This window comes from Miscanthus floridulus, chromosome 7 (genome assembly GCF_019320115.1).
Source record: "Miscanthus floridulus cultivar M001 chromosome 7, ASM1932011v1, whole genome shotgun sequence".
Taxonomy (NCBI): Eukaryota; Viridiplantae; Streptophyta; class Magnoliopsida; order Poales; family Poaceae; genus Miscanthus; species Miscanthus floridulus.
Window position 1 is genome coordinate 68,478,538 of NC_089586.1, and position 20,572 is coordinate 68,499,109.

General features: G+C 44.1%; 1 protein-coding gene and 1 pseudogene across 2 annotated transcripts; one reads left to right on the top strand and one right to left on the bottom strand.

Annotated features, from left to right (window-relative positions):
* Positions 1 to 3,531: 3,531 nt before the first annotated feature.
* Positions 3,532 to 8,817, bottom strand: LOC136463380 (endo-1,4-beta-xylanase 1-like). Of its 2 annotated transcripts, none has more exons than XM_066462385.1 (3): positions 8,641 to 8,817; positions 6,982 to 7,551; positions 3,532 to 4,938 (listed from the first exon to the last, which is right to left on the bottom strand). In XM_066462385.1, the coding sequence occupies exons 1-3, from the start codon at positions 8,641 to 8,643 to the stop codon at positions 3,817 to 3,819; spliced, it is 1,695 nt and encodes a 564-aa protein (XP_066318482.1). In that variant the 5' UTR covers positions 8,644 to 8,817; the 3' UTR covers positions 3,532 to 3,816. The 2 variants fall into 2 exon arrangements, with proteins under 2 accessions (XP_066318482.1, XP_066318481.1); XM_066462384.1 differs by lacking the exon at positions 8,641 to 8,817 and adding an exon at positions 7,802 to 7,914.
* An 879-nt stretch (positions 8,818 to 9,696) lies between these two features.
* Positions 9,697 to 10,446, top strand: LOC136465620 (uncharacterized; annotated as a pseudogene).
* Positions 10,447 to 20,572: the final 10,126 nt, after the last annotated feature.

Below are 20,572 nucleotides of genomic sequence, written 5' to 3' on the forward strand. Positions count from 1 at the left end.
CTGCTGGTTCGCTCGAGCCTCCAGCTTGAAGAAGAGGAAGGGTGAGGGATTTGGTGAAGCAGAGAGAGATTTTTGGTGGTGCGCCGTCATGCTGCTTGTATTAGCTTGAAGCAAAGAGATTTGGGGGCTGCTTGTATTAGCTTGAAGCGCAAAGAGTTTCATGGCGGTGGGATTTTGTGCTGGGCTGCTAGCTTCCATGGGCGGTGGCGGCTCCAGCTTGGAGAAGAACAAGGGTGAGGAAGAGGTGAGACAACCACTTCTTGCATTGTGAAACCAGGCTTTGGATGTCCTGGCTTAGGATCAGGTCAGGTCTAAAACGTGAACCAAACGAACCGGTGTTTTCAATTTAGGTATTGCAAAAATTTCGACCACCACCGAAATAAACAGAATTTCATGAAATTCGACCAGAAATTTCGCCGAATTTTATTTAGAGACTAGCAAATGAAGTATGATTTTTCTAAAAAATAGATCTAAATAAATATTAGTATGATTTGTTACTACACATATATTGAACAGAAGAATACGCAATATAAATGTGGTAGAATCGTCCGAAATAGCATACCTTCGGAGGCGCTCGTCTTCCACCAGACACTAAGCACCCAAAAGCGAGATACTTCGAGCAGTTCCGTCGAGCACGTCCCAATAGAGAACTCAAATAATCCACGTTTTTCCTCTAGGATCCAATAATGAGAACTAGTTTACAGTACTTAATCCATTTCATACAACCAGGGTTCTTAGAAATACATTATTACATTATCAAGTTTAGAGTGCGGAATTTGAACAGCGAAATTACAATAAACGTCTATCGATAATATACAAGGATCCGTCTGTGCCCACCAGAAGAATCCTTCACACAACAGCTACTCCTCAAGCTGCACCTGTAACAAGGGTAAATAAACCCTGAGTACACAATGTACTCGCAAGACTTACCCGACTAGTGAAAATAATTTTCCGACTCCAAATGATATGATAAACTTTATGGTTTGCTAGGTTTTCTTTTTACGGAAAGCAATACTAGTAGTGAATCCTTATGTATGTTTCTTATTAGCCGTCATGATTAGTTCATCATCTAACCATTCTAAGTAAGCACATATTCTACTTTCAAGCAAGAGTTGAGCAAACAGATCCATTTCATCATTTTTTATCTTCCAGTTCTTACTACGGTGCTAGATTGTAGATAAGTCATACCGGATTATCCGACGATTCGTGAATCAATGTGCCTATCTAGGTACCCCGAAACACATGTCCCGTTTGTACCCTAGGCACAAGGAGGACCAACCCATCACTCTCATGTCAAGGGATCCAGGTCCCCGTCCAAACTTGGACTCTAGGCCCCTACACCTAAGTCCCCCGACTTAGTGTGGTGCTTAGACCTCCATCATCCTCGCCTTCAATCAGTCGGTCCGAAAAGAGCCGGAGACAAGAGAGCAACGAGCCTTCCCTGCTCCCATAAATAAGTATATATTCAGGATAATAAGTCTGTGACCTCACTAGAATCCAATGCAACGGCCGGTCCTTAACCGACACAGACAGGGAAAAATAGTGTAATCAAGCTATGCCCCGTTGGCCACGGAACACAACCTCTTACACCCACCAATACCCATACTATATCTCTGTCCGGTCTCTATTTTTCCTCTCACCATTTTATCATGAGTGATAATAATAATCATCTATTGTGAGTAACGGCAGGTTACTCACGCTACCGATAAACCTAAATATAGCAGCTACTCGGCCTAAGATGTAAATGCACATCACACACACAAATATATATATATATATATATATATATATATATATATAATGCCTATAATGTAAATGCACATCACACACACATGTGTGATGTGCATTTACATTATAGGCATTTTATGGAAACTGCACGCATAGATATACCTATATATATATATCCAATGATCATTTAAAATAAGGGTTATGCACCGGGGCTTGCCTTGGGCAGGCGGGGTGTCAGCAAAGTCAGTTGCTGGGTGGCTCCGGGGCTCCCTCCTGTACAAGAATCTCCTCCTCGTACTCTTCAATTACTTCCTCGTACTCCTACTTGCCCACGGTCATGAACTATACCAACTCGTTATCTACATGTATGAAATGATAATGCAACACTTAGTAATACGACAACAGTAACTCTTAAAATAAGAATACATCTACCAAGCTACTAAGCTAACTCTAATGACTAAGACGCTAAGTTACCTATTATTCCCACTCAACAGGTATGAAACCTTTCAAGCATTATCTTAGCAACTAAAGGCATCCTTATTTTTATTACCGATTTAATATATATACCAAAACAAGGAGTACTTAGCTACTATATTTCTCAAACTATTCTAAGGCTACAAAAATTATAGTGAGCACATAATAATCTAATGAACCTACTGTAAAAATTTCATAGCCAAAGCTATTACCAAATTGCCACAAAAATTCATACAATTATTAATCTAAATAACATTAAACACTTTCAAATGATTTAATAGACCTTAGCATCAACATAGACCGCTTGTACCCTAGGCACAAGGAGGACCAACCCATCACTCTCATGTCAAGGGATCCAGGTCCCCGTCCAAACTTGGACTCTAGGCTCCCACACCTGAGTCCCCGACTCAGTGTGGTGCTTAGACATCCACCATCCTCGCCTTCAATCAGTCGGTCCGAAAAGAGCCAGAACCCATGACAAGAGAGCAACGAGTCTTCCATGCTCCCATAAATAAGTATATGTTCAGGATAATAAGTCTGTGACCTGACTAGAATCCAATGCAACGGCCGGTCCTTAACCGACACAGACAGGGAAAATAGTGTAACCAAGCTATGCCCCGTTGGCCACGGAACACAACCTTTTACACCCACCAATACCCATACTATATCTATGTCTGGTCTCTATTTTTCCTCTCACCATTTTATCATGAGTGATAATAATAATCATCTATTGTAAGTAACGGCAGGTTACTCACGCTACTGATAAACCTAAGTATAGCAGCTACTCGGCCTAAGATGTAAATGCACATCTACACTATTTATTACATGCATTAACACATAAACATGATGCTCACGACATGTTTTAGCAAATGGTTTACAGCGTAACACTAAGGGTGTTACAATAAATAATAGAAAATATGAGTCTAGAGTTATATAGCACATGTTACATGTATTAGTGTAGTACAAAAATTCAGATTTTTCTTTCGGCCACCACCGAAACTGCCGAAGTTCGCGAAATTTCGTCCAATTTTTTTTCTCGGTCACACAAAAGGTTTGCACGTCTTTGTATTAAGGCAGAGAAAAGTAGAATACAACACGCCTTAGCGGCGCCTTAAGGGGTTAGAAGAGTTGTACATGGACGCTTAGACCCACCGAAATTTCGTCGAAATTTTGAACCCTGAAACGCACCCTATAAGTGATAGATGTATTTTACACTGGTTTGTGGTTAATAAGAAAGTAGAAAAATACCCCGTGTATTGTCGTGGGAGTTTTAAGTGATAGAACAGATCGAAAGGTATTCCACGTGTATAGAAAACGACTAATATAACTCAATTACTTTATTCATTAGTATATGTCCTCAATAAATTAGGCTCAGCCAGTACAATACATCATCACTCATATTATTATTAATTATAATACCGATTACGGAATAGTATATATTAGGGGGGGCCGGCTGCTATCCAAATACTTGTCCTCACTGGAGTGGATTCTTTTTTGGGTGAGGGCGAATTGTTGCGTGGTAGACGGCCTATCATCAAATTAATTAGTCCAGCTGGTACGGTAGGTACTTGATATATGTAATTAGTGGTGCATGTAATTGTCAGGCGGCGATGTTCAGTTATCCATGTCGAGCACGAGAGGCGTGTCCCCTTTGTCGACGGTGAAGGCCTTGAGCATCTTCGTCCCCGTGGCCGTGGTGACCTGCGCCACGTAGCTGCCGTGGAAGCCCCTGAACTTGAACTGTCCATCGGCGTCGAGGCGTCCCCGCGCGTCGGACGTCCACTCCCTCCGGAGGTCAATGAACCTCTGCCCGGCGTCGTTGACGGTGCCGTCGGCGTTGACGAGCGCGGCGTCCTGCCTCCACATGTGTCCCTGCATGAACCCCCAGAGCACGACGCCCTGGACCGCCGGGTGCGCGTACGCCTCGCGCATCACCACCTCGAGGTCGTCGGCGCGCAGGGCGTCGTCGGGCTCGCACACGTCGAGCTCCGTAAACCAGATGGGCAGGTCGGTGGCCGCGGCGAGCGTGTCGAGCGCGTCGCAGATGACCTCCCCGACGGGGTGGGTGACGTGGCCCTGCAGCCCGACGCCGCCGACCTGCGCGCCGCGCCGCTGCAGGTCGCGGATGAGCTCCACGTACCTCTCCGGCGTGGCGTTGGCGTCGTTGCCGCACTCGACGTTGTAGTCGTTGACGAAGAGCGCGGCGCCCGGGTCCAGGCGGGCCGCCTCCCGGAACATGAGCGCGGCCACGTCGTCGCCGAGGCGGTCGCGGAAGAAGCGCCCGTGCAGCATCTCGTTGTTGACGTCGTAGTGCGGGAACCGCCCCGCGTAGCGCGCCAGGAGGCCGTTGAGGCGTGCCTGCACGGCAGCCATGAGCTGGTCCGGCCCGTCGTGGTCGGCGATGTCCTTGATCCACTGCTGCACGTCGCCGTCGACGGCCCAGAAGATGCAGTGGCCCCGCACGGGTTTCCCCGCGCGGTCGCAGAAGTCGAGCAGGCGGTCGGCGTCGGCGTAGTTGAGCTGCCCGCGCTGCGCCTCGGTCCAGTACCACTTGAGCTCGTTCTCGAAGACGGCCCAGTCCATGTGGTTGGTGAAGAAGTCCACGAAGGCCGGGTCCTGGATCACCGTGCCGTTGATGCAGCTGCCAATGGGGAAGGCGCTGTGCAGCTGCACCACGCGCACAGGCGCGCCCGCCGGGGCCCCGTCCACCTTCACAACCACGTCACGCTTGCGCACCTGCAGCCATGGTCCACGTCACTCACATACTTGTCGCATCATGCACTTGTCATCGATACAACACAAGGGAAACCTATAATGTACAGTACATATATTTTACATGCTTATTACACATCAGCATAAGTATATATAACTCTAGGCTAGACACGAGTGACTTCACCCCAAATGGACCCCGAGGCTGGCGGGCGAGAAATGATACTATCATGATTGCTCGGCGACGGCGTGGCTGAGAGTGATGGGCACCACTGATTAAGGGTGGTTGGGTGCCAATTTTTGTCCAATCAAAATTATAGCAAGCCAAAATTTAGGCTTGCCAAGATCAAGGCTAACAAAATTAGGGGAAAAACATATATATGTGTGCATTTGGTTGACTACCAATATTCTCCTCTATGCAGTTTAAAAACTTTCTAGAGACTTGACAAAACTTTGACCATAGATATTTGTGTGTCAATTCTTTGGCAATGAGCCAATTGATGATTACAAATTTTGACATGCCATGATTTTGACCGGACAAGAATTAGCGCTAGAGGGCCGGGCTGCAAAAGCAAAACAATGTCGTCCCGTACGAACAATACGTATGCACGCAGCACCTTCATTTGGTGCGGTCACTATCGATGCGCGCGGCACCACCCGGCCGTCAAAACGCAACACGCCTAACAAATATAGCAAGAAAACAATACGTACGGGGCACCAATACTACCAAACCATGCATAATATTCTCTCATTTCTCCCGGACCGGTCGATGCGGTCATATCGCCCCGCGCGCCACGCAACTGCCGACCTTAATCATGCGTGACTACTATTTATTCATAGCAAGTTAGCAACCAGGACAAATGGCACTAGCTAAATAATCCATGGAATTGTTTCTCTCAAGCTAAGTTCCTGTTCATTGTCATCAATGTTGTAAGACAGCAAATTAAAGTAAGTAGGTTTGGTTAGTTCATGCATGCATCATCGGTGTACACGTTACACCCGTACCAATGACATTAATTCAATTATATATATATATATATATATATATATATATATATATATATATATATATATATATATATATATATATATATATATATATATATATATATATAAGTAGGCCTATTGTTGGGGACGTGTGAGTTATATATCTTCATTTACAAGCCTCTCGAAGCACTGATAGTTACATTTTCCTTACCAATCTTCTTCGTGGGTCTTGTCTGTACAGTAATCTAAGTAGCATGTATATAGAGTACGTCGAGTTCAAAACCAAACTAGGAATATCTTTTGCTACGATTTTTCTGAAACTAAATTCAAGCATGTTGTTAAGAAGTATAATATAACATACTACGAATTGTACTATTATTATCATTACTATTAATATGTGTATGTGGGCGTTTGTGTGGTCGCTTTGGATAAACATGCATATATAGTGTGTAAATATTTTCTTACAAGTCCTTTGTACATATATTCCTTTCTTACTTGAAAGACATATCTCCTGCCACTTTGCAATTTATCTGTTGACAGATTTTTTTTATTAAATTTATCAGATTTCTATAAGGCTCGTCAATTCCATATTTCATACTTCCAGAATATATTTTTTTTAAATCCTTTAGATATTTGATATTTTTGGCACCCGCATCATATACACCTACGCAAAGCCTTTGCGCTTTTGTGAAACTTTTATTGAGTTGACTCGTATATATACTAGAACCCGTTTCATAAATCCGTGCACCAGTTTTTTGGTTCCGTATGCAAATAAACTTACCTTTGCAACATCATGCATCGTATATATACGCACGTATACGTCGATGCCCTGAACGTCCGTATACTTACCTTATACTAGTTGATTTTGATGAAAAGAACATAAAGAACACATTAGCTAGGTAGAGATAATAACAAGGGTTGTGAATACTAATACTAATACTAATACTAATACTAATACTAATACTAATACTAATACTAATACTAATACTAATACTAATACTACAGCCCTGGTCGCGGTCAAAATTAAACCAGTTGGTTAAGCTGGGCATTTCAAGACGTAAATGCATGAGGCGTGTCGCTCACCTTGTCCGTCTTTTCCTTGAGGTAGCTGAAGCGCGCTTTTCGGTCCGTGGCAATGATCCTTAGGTCCATGACCTTCACGTCGACGCCGGCAGGCGCCCCATGCACGTACACCACCGCGCTGCGGGGGCTCTCCTTCAGCCGGAACGCGCCCTTGATCTCCGCCCACCTGCTGCCGCCTGTGCCTGCCTCGGACTCGGAGTCGGAGGCGGCCGAGCAGGCGACAGGGCCGCCGTCGACGCGGATGCTGACGTGCACGGGATGGTGGGTCGTTATTCCTCCCACCCCGGCGCCCGGCGCCGCCGCCGCTACGCTGACCCAGCCGGCGACACGGTACGTGACCCGGGGCTTGAGCGCGCCCGGCGTGATCGCCTGGCACAGGCCGTCGTCCTCGTCGGCGCGGCCCGCCGCCAGGACGTACCGACCGCTGGGCGTGCGCTCGTGCCCGATGGCGGCCACACCTTTAGCGGCGGGGAGCCTGGCCGGGTCGAGCTCGTGGTGCAGGGACAGCGCCGTGCGCGCACCGGAGGGAGCCCAGCCGGTGGCGTTCACCTCGAACACGACGACATCACCCTGCAGGTCGATCGATCAACATGCACGCAACAAAGGAAGTGATGAGACGACGTAGAGTATGCATGCACTTCATTGCAACTGTACAATACAAGGGCAGTGCGCCGGCGGAGAAATTAATGGAGTCATGTATGTTTTCATCTTCTGTTCGTACTGTACTGGTACGACAAAATCAGCCGGCTTGCACAAGTTTACACATATATGCGTGCGTGCGTGCGTGCGTGCGTGCGTGTGTGTGTGCGCACATACATACCTGGTGACTGCAGGCCATGGTCGGCAAGCTGGAGGAAATGGTCTCCATATGATCGAGCTGGCGCCTGGGAGTTTTTTGTGTGTGTGGGCGCGCGTTGGGACTAAAGGAAACTTGTTTGCTCGTGTGACTTGTTGCGAGGAAACGGGACCGAGGACGCAGCCGTATTTAAAGACATTCGGCTGTCATATATTTATCTTTAATTTGTGGCAGAAAAAATATACTACCGCTCGCTAGCGTTGCTTGCAGCAATGCGTAGTAGCAAAGACCAACTAACTTACCCCGGTTGATGATTCAAGGAACAAACTGCAAGCAACCAGCTGTGTGATGAATGTTACCAAGATCTCTCTCTCTCTCTCTCTCTCTCTCTCTCTCTCTCTCTCCTGTTTTTTTTTGGAAGTCAAGGTGAAGCAAGAGCACTCTCATTGGCCAGACTTAAATTTGTAGAGATGATACATACATGCCAATTCAAAGAAGTGGGTGTTTAATTAGATTCTTCTCTTATATCTGTACTCTTAGTCTCTTTACTGATCCATCACTGCATGTGTGTGACAAATTAGCGCCTGATATCTATCACCTTGTTCACTACAGATTATCGTGTCCACTGGAAATAACTACCCATGATAGCAAAGCAAGAGTTAGGCTCCATACTGGATTTTTGCATTGACGACCATGAAAACTATTCCAGGGATCACGCTACCCTTTAATTGATTCTATCAAGTATACATATATGCCATGGAAACTGATTCTATGATGAACTAATAACAAGTAGTACGTAGTGCTATATATAAAATCTTTGGCAGTTGATAAAAAATTTATATATATCGAGATATATATCATACCATGTATATGGAGCGTGCAGATCAAGTATAGAGTTCATGGCACCAATTGCTTGCAAGTTGCAGCCGCCACCCGCACTGCATGGAGGAGACGATGGACCATGACGCCCAGTTATTCGTTTAGGCGTACAGCGTCGCTAAAACTACTACAAGCATGGCTTCAAGGCACGGATAGCGGCTAAAAGCTAGCAAAAGCATAGCATGCATGAATTATGTTGTGTCATGTGTGTGTACCTATTTATGGTGATGCACCGCGACATCGCTCTCGCCGTGCTGACGTACGTGCACTGACCAGAGGGCCATTGTTCGGCATGGATGAGCCGCCCAATAACTGTGCAGCATAAGCAGCAGATAAACCTAAGATCGCAAGGTTAGGTCTTGTTGGCAGCATTTTTATCTGATTTTTAGCCATTTTTGTGATGATTTTGATTCAAAGTTCATGTTTTGGAGTTCTTTCAGTGTGATGATAGTGGATGATGGCCATGCTGGTACTGAAAGGAAGAAGGTGTTGAGCTATTGAAAACTTTTGCAGAGGAGGCTGAGAGTACACCTGTGCTTAGTTGGGACGGTAGGTTTAGTTTGTTTAGTGTTAGTTGGGATGTCTATATTGTTTCTAGGCTCTAAACATTCTGTTATATATTTGTATTAGTGTTAATTTAAAATAGGATTAAGTTCACTTTTGGCCCCTGAACTCTCATGTCGGTCTAATTTTTACCCCCAAGTACAAAACCATATGATCTAGGCACCCGAACTTTGAAACCCGTTCAGTTGAAGCCCCTCGGCACGTTTGAGGCAGTATGCGTTGAGATGTTCCCGGTTTTGAGTGGCCACGCTGGCGTCGACGGCCACGTTGGATCACGGCGCGGGTCAAAACACGAGCCGGGGCGCTCAGCTCTGTCTCTCCCTCTCAGTTCCTCTCCCCCGAACCCTAGACGCCACCACCGCCGCCGCCGCTGCCTCCATCGCCGTAGCCGCTACCACATCCTCTCCTCCGGTGCCTCCGCGTCCGCAGTCTCCCCTCTGCCTAGGAGTCCTCCGCCGCCGCCTTCGCAGTCGTATATGGCGACCTCAAGCGGATCCAGCCGAAGTTTGGGGACCCAAGAGTCGCCATGGCGATTCCCATGGCGATTCGTCCTCACCCATCCTCTATCGTGAAGGACCACTGGAGTATACCCCAGCTGTGCTATGCAAATGCGGTGCAAAAGCTGCTATGTTCATATCTTGGAGTGATTTGAACCCAGGACTGCGGCATCTGAAGTGTGCACGGGCTCGTGTAAGTTGTTCTCTTCGTGATTCATAGTCTGTAGATGCATCAGTGATTGAGTGTGCCTCTAATTTGTTGGTTATTGGTTTGTTTCATAGGATGGTGGTTGCGACTTTTATAATTGGGTGGATCCGCCAAACAGTAGCTTCAAGAAGCAACTTCTGCTTGATTTGCGAGATGCAGTGAAGTACTGGAAGCGTGCAACTGGAGTAGCTGAACGGAGTTTGGAAGATGCAAGAATGGAGACTGCAAGACTCTTGGAAGGTGCAACAAGGGAGAATCAAAGACTGCAGCTTCAGCTGAAAGGCACAACAAGGGAGAATCAAAGATTGCAGCTTGAGCTGGAAGGCGCCGTCAGGTACAATGAAGACAGAGGGGCCATGTTTGTTGCAACTAGGAGAGATGTGGCCATTATGCAAGCTGAATTGCAGTTGGGAGCTAAATCTAGGGTTGAGTTAGAGGTGAGGATAGGGACATTGGAGAAGGAGAGGAAGTTCTTGTTTGGTGCTCTATTTGTTTGTGTAGGATTAGTGGCTGCTTCCTAGATGCCTTGGATCATGTAAGTCAATGTGGTGTTAGCCTTGGTGTAGTTGTAGTTGTAGTTAGTAGGATCCATGTTGGTACTGAAAACCTGTTCAGGTTGTATTATGGGTTGTGTATCAGCTTAATGCATGAGCATAATGCTCAGGACCATGTATGAGTATCAGGTTAATGCTCATGTCCTAATGTTTTAGTGAAATGTGGTTGCATGAATCCTTTTATATGTGTAATCAGTGAGCTTTGTCAAATTTTTGATAGCGTCTGCACAAAGAGATGACTAAAGTTCAATACAACAGTCCCAGATATGATTGCAGCAGTTGCCAATGCTTCTTTGCAATTCTTGTAGTTCAATGTGTGTTGTTGTATTCAGACTTCTGAGTCTAGACCTGAGTAACCAAGAAACTTCAAAATATATAGTTCAGTGTGTGTTGTTGCATTCTGTTGTCAAATTGACCATTTTGTAAGCACCAGCAAGCTGCACCCTTAATCTTAGTGCTTTCTCCTGCTCTTTTTTAGAGCACACACTTCTTTCATTTCAGTATTGAGCTCAACTTCAGTAACCAGTGAGCTTTGACACACATGAAGTAAGGTAGAAGGATAGATCCAAGTTCATTACAGTAGTTCATTACAATAGTTCCAGATAGCATAGATAAGACAGATCCAAGTTCGTTATAATAGTTCCACCTAGCCTAGATAAGACAGATCCAAGTTCATTACAATAGTTCCAGATCGCATAGATAAGACACAGACACAAACATGGGCTTAAGGATTTGGGCCTGTCAGCAGTAAGGTAGAAGGAGTGGCTCTCTTGTGATCAGATGCACTTGGTCTTCCTTCCTCTGGATAAATCTACTTGGCTGGTCCTGCAGCTGAAACAGCAACCTTGGAGGTAGAAGCACCTGAAACTAGGAGGCTTGCTTTACTGTGATTTTCAGACATCCCTGGTATAGTGGCCTCTAGGGTGACCTTAGCCCGAGCCCCTTCCGTCAGCGTTGTCTTCACTCTTGCTGATGACTTCATAGCTTTTTGTCCATCCTACAAGACAAAAAGAAGTATATAACTAAGACAAAAAAAGTATATTACTATTAAGGATGACCACATGGAATAAGCAGTTAAACTTACATTGTAGTGTCTTTTGCTACTACCAGCAGTAGATGAAGGGCATGACTTCCTTTTTGACGAGCCTCCTCTACCAGACTGTGAAGCACCATCACCTTCTCTAACAGACTGTGAAGCACCACCACTTGCATTACCAGACTATGAAGCACCACCACTTGCATTACCAGAACCTGTCCTCTTGCTACAAGTTGTCCTGTTGTGTCCAATCCTTTTACATACTCTGCACCTTATAGCTGTTCCTTTCTTGGATAGCTTACCCTGAGGTGGCTTCTTCTTCTCCCCATCTTGCCTTTTCCTCTCCTTCTTTGGTCTTCTAGGCATCCTTACATACCTGGGGGGCAATGGCTTTTCTCTATTTGATACTGGCCAGAAGGCCTTGCCTTCCACTGGTTGCAGGCAGTGTGCATATGTCTTGTTGTACTCCTCAACAGAATAACACTTGGCAATGAATTATTCTAAAGGCTTAGATGCATAGTAGATGTAGGAAATAGCATGAGGGTAGGGCAAACCTGACAACTGCTAGAACCTACAGGAGCAAGTTTTCTCATCTAAATTCATAGTGAATCTATGATCCTAGTAGGTTACTTCATAGCAATTGTTGCCATTGCTGATAGCATGGTAGAACCCACTAGCTGTGACATATGTCATCAGCTTCTTGTAGGTGTTTGGATAGATGAGACTTGTCCACCTTTCTGCCTTGTTCCTGTTCTTATGGATTCTTACCATAACTTGGCGCCTTATACCTTCAAGTATACTTATGATTGGAAGGAACCTTGCTTTTAGAATCCAATGGTTGAAGCACTCACACATGTTATTGTCCACAGAATCATAGAATGACCCAATTTTGAACCATGCTCTACTCCAATGCTCAGGATCAGTTCTCAAAATAGCATCAGCCCCATGTGGTGTCTCGTCCTTAGCTTGTTCATGTTGTAGTTGAATAGATTCATTGATGAAGACTTTGCACATCTCCAAAAAAGCTTATGATACTTCTTGTTAGTGAACTTCTTCCTCTAGTTAGCATAGATATGCATGGCACACATCCTATGCTCCACCTTAGGTGCCCACTTGTTTACAGCATTGATGGCCCCTTCTGTTGGTCAGAAATGAATACCCAGCCATCACCATCACCAAACTGTAGGTCAGTGCTCAGCAAAGATAAGAAAAAGTCCCAGGACTCCTTGGTCTCCCTCTCTACAACTGCCGAAGCTATTGGGTACATTTGATTGTTGGCATCTCTACCTAGTGCACAAAGTAGTTCTCCATTGGTTAATCCCTTAAAAAACAACCATCCAGTCCAATAACCTTCCTGCAACCAGCAAGGAACCCCTTCTTGCATGCATCAAAGCAGACATAAAACCTCATGAACATGGGTTCAAGTTCTTCTGTGTCAAGCTTCACTACTATTGTACTCCTAGGATTGCTTCTCAGCAGTTCAAGCTGGTAGTCAAACACCAGAGCATACTCCCCCTTGGTTGCATCATACATCCTTTGCATCACAATTGATTTGGCTCTCTTAATCTTTGAAATACTGACATCTGCAAACATGTCCTCCTGAATTGTTTCTCTCATACTCTCAACTGACCACTGTGGGTTAGCCAATATCAACTTCTCATATTTATCTGCTATTCTCCTTGATGTCACTAAAGAGTTGTCTCTCCTTGGTAGGCATGTGTGCACATCTTTACATGTGGCTATAAGCCAACTACTTGCCCTTGATGTCTTTGACAGATGCAAAACCCAAGTGCACTTTGGCCATGAACAAATTGCTCTACACTTTGTGCTCTCATTCTTCACAAACTTAATCACCTTCCTTTCTGCCAGCCCATACTTGATGACAGCCTCCCTGAATGCTGACTTATCACTAAAAGCCATCCCAACATTGAATACTGGCACTAGAGCATTGGCATCAAACTTGGAGAATTTCTTCTCCTTCCTAACCAACTCTCCATCAGATGTTTCATTATATGAATCATCCTCTTCATCAGTATCCATAGCATGGGAATCACAGCCATCCTCTTCATTAGCACATTCCACATTGAATTCATGCCTTTCCTCATCAACCACCAACATGCCTCCAGCTTTCAATTTCTTCTTTAACTCCTTTAGCTCAGCTCTAATCTGGATTACCTCCTCATCCTCTCCACTGCTCTCATCATCACCAGGCAAGTAATCCTAGTCACTGGAATCATCCATATCTGAACTGTGTTCCTTCTATATAGGAGCCTCTTCATGAATAGACACTTCTTCTTGCATAACTAACTTCTGTATAGGAGCCTCTTTCTCTCTAACCCAATTCAAATACTTAGTAGCACCTACTAAGTTCTTCTTCACTTGTTCTGGTGATGACATGTTCATTATAGCCAAATCCTCAACCACCACATTGTCTTCATGAGGTGTTTCCATCCCAGTGCTTTCACTGTCTGCTCTTTCACTCTCCATTTGAGCATCTTCCTCCCAATCACTACACTGGTCCTCCCCATCCTCTTCCTCCTCAGTCTCCATGCCATCAGCTTTCACTTCAATAAGCTCAACAAACACATCTGCAACCCCTCCATTAGTAACACATTCAGACATATCCAAACAAGCCTTGTCATCTACCAAAACTCTAAGCCCATTCAGTAAATCCTTGCCTAGGAACAACCAATGGAGAAGAACAGGCTCTGAAGCATTGTAATGGTCTTTAAGATGTACAATTACTTCAGGCAAAGATATTTTGTCACGCTCGATGAATGACATCTCCTCATTTCCACCTAGATAATGAAGCTTCTTTCCATCATTGAAAAACTCACCACCAAAGTGAAATCAAACACAAACAAATTCCAAAGGGTCCATTCCTACAATAGATAGTACAGTCTTAGGACTACGAATCCGAGGTAACTAACCTAAGAGTACTTCCATCCCTACATCCAGAAATGCAGAAGGATTCAATCATACCTAACCATGTTCGTTTCAATCCTCCAACCCCATACGACTGCGAAGGCGGTGGTGGAGGACTCCCAGGTAGAGGGGAGACTACGAACGTGGAGGCACCGGAGGAGAGGATGCGGTAGCGGCTACGGTGATGGAGGTGGCGACGACGTCTAGGGTTCAGGGGAGAGGAACTGAGAGGGAGAGACAGAGCTGAGCGCCCTGGCTCATGTTTTGACCTGCACCGTGATCCAACGTGGCCATCGACGCCAGCGTGGCCACTAAAAACTGGGAACATCTCAGCGCATACCGCCTCAAACGCGCCGAGGGGCTTCAACTGAACGGGTTTCAAAGTTTGGGTGCCCAGATCAGACGGTTTTGTACTTGGGGGTAAAAATTAGACCGACATGAGAGTCCAGGAGCCAAAAGTGGACTTAATCCTTTAAAATATCTATATTGTATATCTAACCAAGTTTGTAGCTAGAATCATGGAAAATAATTCTAAAAATTCTAAAAGATTTGGGGATAATATTTAGTGTTCTTTAAACGAAGTCAGATGTAGATAAACTCTATATCGAAGTTATACATCTCAAAGAGGTCTACAACTTTGTGGTTTACCACATTCTCATTTGAAATAATTTAGACCCCGCAAATTTTGCTTAAAGTTCTCACATTTTGATATTCAAATTTTTTGAATTCTTCAAACGATCTTGGATAGAGAAATGACCAAAACCAAAGTTATAGATCTTGAAAAGATCTACAACATTGTAGTTGGTAACTTTTTCATTTAAAAATAATCTATACTCGCAAAATTCATTTTGAAGTCCTCACAATGTGAAATTGAAAATTTTCTAAACCATCTCAGATGGAGTAACAATCAAAACCAAAGTTATAGATCTTAAAGAGCTATATATACAACATTATAGTTGACAACTTGTTCATTTGAAATCATTTATCCAAGAAAAATTCTTTTCAAATTTCTCACAATTGGAAATTGAAAATTGTCAAATGAACTCAGATGGAGAAAGGGCCACAACAAAAGTTGTAGTTCTCGGTGATACATACAACTTTTCATTCGAAACCTTTTTCATTTGAATTAGTTTAGGTCCAAAATTTTTATTCCAAAGTATAGTAAAGTGAATGTAAAAGAAATGTATCTACCCAATAGTCACAAAGTGAGTTTGAGGTGAAGTGGTTAGGGGAGGTACGTATGATCTCGACCCTCATAGTCGCACACGCGAGTTCATGCCAAAAATCACTTGTCTTGTGACATGCCTACTAAGGGCTTCCCCAAAGTTAAAAAAATGTTGTTGTTGTTTTGTGCGACTTATGATTTTGGAAAATAATTTCTAGAGGCGGCTGGATTTTAAGTCACTTCTAGAAATCGATTTTTGTAGAGGTGGCTCATGTTTTGAGCTGCCACTACAAATCAATTTCTGAAGACGACCAAAGAACCGCCTAATTTCTAGAGATAGACAGGTATAGGTTGCTGGGCCAGCTGCCTCTATAGAGGCTTATCAGTCGCCTCTACAAATTCTTTAGGTAGTAGCGGGTTTTGATTTTTGTTCTCTATAAAAATCGTGACAAAACAAGCCAAGGAGAAGTGATCTGTAGGTGGGCTTAAGGCCAAGGCCCTTCTATGAAATCCAACTCGAACTGAGCGTGTATCTTTTTAATACCAAGTTGGATGAAGATAAATTTTATAATAAAATTGTATTGTTCAAGTGGCCAACGAGATCTATATTTTCTAGCAACAAAGTTTATACTCGAGATGATTTAGGAGTCCAAATATTTATTACAAGATCTTAGAATTTTAATTTATTTTTTTAGAGGTAATCACTTAAGACGTTCACCTATCAAAATGATTGGGTCCTCAACAGGCCCGCCTTTAGAATAGTTTAGTTATTATAAAGCAAAGGTTTTTCTATTGAAATCAGAAATGGGCACGTATGAGATGGTAAAGGAAGGTTCATGCAAACGGCCCCCGCCTTAAAAATAGTTTAGCTACTAATGGAAAGGTTTTTCTAGCAATAGGCATGTATGAGATGGCAAAGGAAGGTTCATATGCGTCCTAGAGGTCTTTGGTTTCAACTCCTAGCCATAACCTACCACAACAAACTTTAGGCAAATGTAGCAAATAAAAAAAAGTGTGACTAGGAAATTAGAAGCCACACTTTCTCATGTCTAAGGAAATAATGCCACACTTTTTTAGTCTATGACATACGTGTTAGATTGATCTCTAACCCCAAACTGAGCCCAATTGATTTGCGCCCTGATCAGGGGCACCCAGCCCACTATGGCTAGAGGGCCCCTGTCACACTGCGCAATAAATAGAGATGGGGACCGGTGGCTCAAGTCACGAGGTTCGCCTGAGCCGAGCTCCCCACCGAAACCAAAACCCTAATCTGATCTAAAGGGGCGCAGCCAGTGACGGAAGCCACTAGCCACGCCGCCCTGCTCCACCGACGTTGATGGCTTCATCGACCTCTTCCCCGAACGTCGCTGCCCGTGCGCAGACTTTACCGACGAATGAGAAGGCCAACGCCTTTGGATCGACTCCCTATGTGGTGTTAGGTTTGACACGTCCATCTTCTACCCCTCCCTTTTTCTCTCGTTCTACCTACTGTTACTGCACTAGTAGATGTTCTAGGGTTCATGATTTTATTCAACAGCAAGTAGACATGCTAGTTCTATGTTTATAGATCCTGTTCAAGGTCTAACAATGGTACCAGAGCCTTGTTTGGGTATAGATCTAGCCTATCAGATTAGATCCGTTCGGATCTGAGAAAAGAACAGACGGTTCGATCCGTTTTCGGATTGAAACCCTAACCCTAATCGGGAAACGAACCCTAACCTATTGGGGAAGAAGAACAGTGAATCAACTATACACTAACCTATTGGGGAAGATGAACAGTGAACGAAACCCTAACCCTAACCAAACCCTAATCTCGATCCTAACCCCATCCCAAACCCTAAATCAGATAGATCCGAGAAAAGAAGAAAGGAAAATCAAAGAAAAGAAAAGAAAAGGGGAAGGGGAAGAGGCCTACCTCGCCGCCGCACCATGCTGCCGCCTTGTCGACGCGTGGGCGGGTGCTCAGGCCAAGGGCGCTGTGGCCAGGCCGCTCAACGGCGGCGCGCTCACCCGCTGGGGAGCGTGTGCGCCGTCAAGAGGGCCGGCGACGGCGTCGTCATCGTCTGGACCAAGACCGAGGGGGAGGAGAATATGCCGGGTCAGATCTAGGGTTTTAAGAGGATCAGGGCACCACCGCTAGTCCGCTCGACGACGGCGCGCTCACCCGCATGGGGAGCGCGCACGTCGGCGAGGGGGCCGGCAACGGCGCCAAAGTTGCTTGCGCTCTCGCTCTCGGTTGTTGCTGCTGCTTGCTACATTGAGGAAGGAGAGCGGCTGAGAGAGAAAAAAGAAAGAAATGCCTAGGGTTTCAGGGGCAGTGCTGATCTAGTGACATCGTCGCTCGACCGTCGGATCAACGTGGACGCTCTAGATTCACTGGACCGTCGGCTGGCCCAGGCCCAGGTTGCGGCCGGGGTGCGGGCAGCGCGCGTGCAAGGGAGGCAGGTGGGGCCGATTTCTTGGTCGGGCCAAAGGAACAGTGTTGATTTGAGTCAATTTTTTGTTTTTCTTTTTTCAGTAAAAGTTTTATTTCCTAGAAAATGGATAAATGGCTTAAAGAAAATAGAAAAGAGAATTTTCCTGTGGGTAAAATTTACTAAATTGAGATTATTTTTCCGCTGCATATTTAAAGTTGTTATTTTCATTATTAAATTCGAACCAACAGGAGAATTTAATTTTAAAAAATGGATATGTTTTAGTTAATTATAATATTATTATTATTCTGACCAACGTTGATTAATGGCAATATTATGATGTTATTTATGAGTTTTATGATGCATTAATTCTATTTCTGCCCAATGGTTATGTAGAATTAGTGTAGAGGACAATTGTATGTTTTAATTTTGACCAACGTTGGAACTAAGACATGCAATTGTTATTATTATGTATATGTTCTCACTCTATATGAATTGTGTTTTCAGGCGGATACAACTTGATGGGTTGTATCAAAGAGATCCCCACTCTCAAAGGTGACAACTACATGGAGTGGAAGAAAAAGATTGACCTGGCCTTCATCTTGGCTGAGGTGGACTAGGTAGTCACCTCACCATGTCCCACTGAGCCTGTGGCACCGGTGAGGGAGACAAACGAGGCTGATGCCGCTTGGGCAACTAAAGAGAGGGATTTTGCATCCAAAAAGATGTCCTATGACCTTGAGCATAGGAAGTGAGTCACTGCCAACAAGAAATGTTTGGCTGTGATAAAGAACACGATTGAACCTGTAATTGTGGGCTCAATCTCAGAGTGTAACACAGTCACCGAGTACCTCGATAGAATAAAGAGTCAGTTCATTGGCTCTTCAAAGACATATGCTACCCAACTAATAAAGCAGCTGGTGACAGAGAGGTACTCTAGAAATGGTGGCATAAGAGAGCACATACTAAGGATGAGCAATTTGGCATGCAAGCTAAAACCAATGGATTTGGCTCTCAAGGAAGAGTTCCTTATCCATCTGATTTTTGCTTCCTTGCCAAAGGAATTTGACACTTTTATTGTCAACTACAACATACAGCCCGAGAAGTGGGACTTAGAGAGGCTCATGGCTATGTGTGTGCAAGAGGAGGAGAGAATGAAAGCTGCCAATGGTGGCACTATCAATTATGTGAAAGACAACAAGAAAAAGAATAATAATGCTAAGTACTCCTCAAAGCTAAAGGGAAAGGGTCCCATGCCACATCAGCCTCAGCAGAACAAGTTCACAGTAGAGAAAGACCAGTGTCTCTATTGCAAGAAGACAGGACATTATAAGAAAGATTGTCTCGATTACTTAAAGATGATCATGGCAAAGAAATGTGAGAACATTATTACGTTCATAAATGAATCCTTGTATGTACAGTATTCAAAATCTACTTGGTGGATTGACTCAAGTGCAACTATTTATGTTGCTAATTCTTTACAGGGATTCCGTTTGACGAGGACTACGCAAAGAAGAGAAAGACACGTTAAAGTAGCAAATGGAGTCCGAGCAGATGTTGAAGCCGTTGGTGATCTTTCTCTAGAACTTGCTGATGGTTTCACACTTTTACTTAGAGATATACTTTATGTTCCCTCCCTACAGAGAAACTTGATTAGTGTTTCATGCTTGGACAATGATGGATATGATTGCCATTTTGAAAATGGCAAATGTAAGATAACATTTAATAATGCATGTGTTGGTCTTGCTATCTTACAAAATGAGCTTTATTTGTTATCACTACGTGATGATGTGAATGTTGTATGCAATGATTGGAACATTGCATGCGACAATGAGAATGTATCCTCGTCTACGGATGTAAACAGAAAACGAAAGAGAGCTCACGATGCGTTGTCGAAATTATGGCACTGTCTTTTATGCCATATTTTGAGGGGGAGAATAGAAAGACTAGTAAAGAATGATATTCTTCCTCCATTAGAGTTCTCAGATTTAGAACAATGCAGAGAATGCATAAAAGGAAAGTATGTAAAGAAAATTAAGAAAGATGTCAAACGAAGCGTAGGAATTTTATAGATTATTTATACAGACATTTGTGGTCCGTTTCCTGTAAAGAGTGTGGATGGTTATGATTCGTTCATAACATTCACATATGATTACTCCCGTTATGGCTACATTTATCCAATTAAAGAAAGAACAGAAGCATTGGATAAATTTAAGATATTTACGGCAGAAGTTGAAAACCAACATAATTTAAAGATTAAGATAGTCAGGTCCAACCGTGGGGGGAGTACTACGGTTGGCATACCCCATATGGCCAAGTTCCTAGACCTTTTGCAAGGTTCTTACAGGAGAATGGCATAGTAGCCCAGTATTCTACACCGGGCGAACCTCAGCAGAATGGAGTAGCTGAAAGACACAATCGTACCCTGATGGATATGGTGCGCAGTATGATAAGTTACTCCACCTTACCGTTGAGCCTGTGGATGGAGGCGTTAAAAACCACCATTCATATTGTCAATAGAGTACTAAGTAAGTCGGTGCCCAAAACACCGTA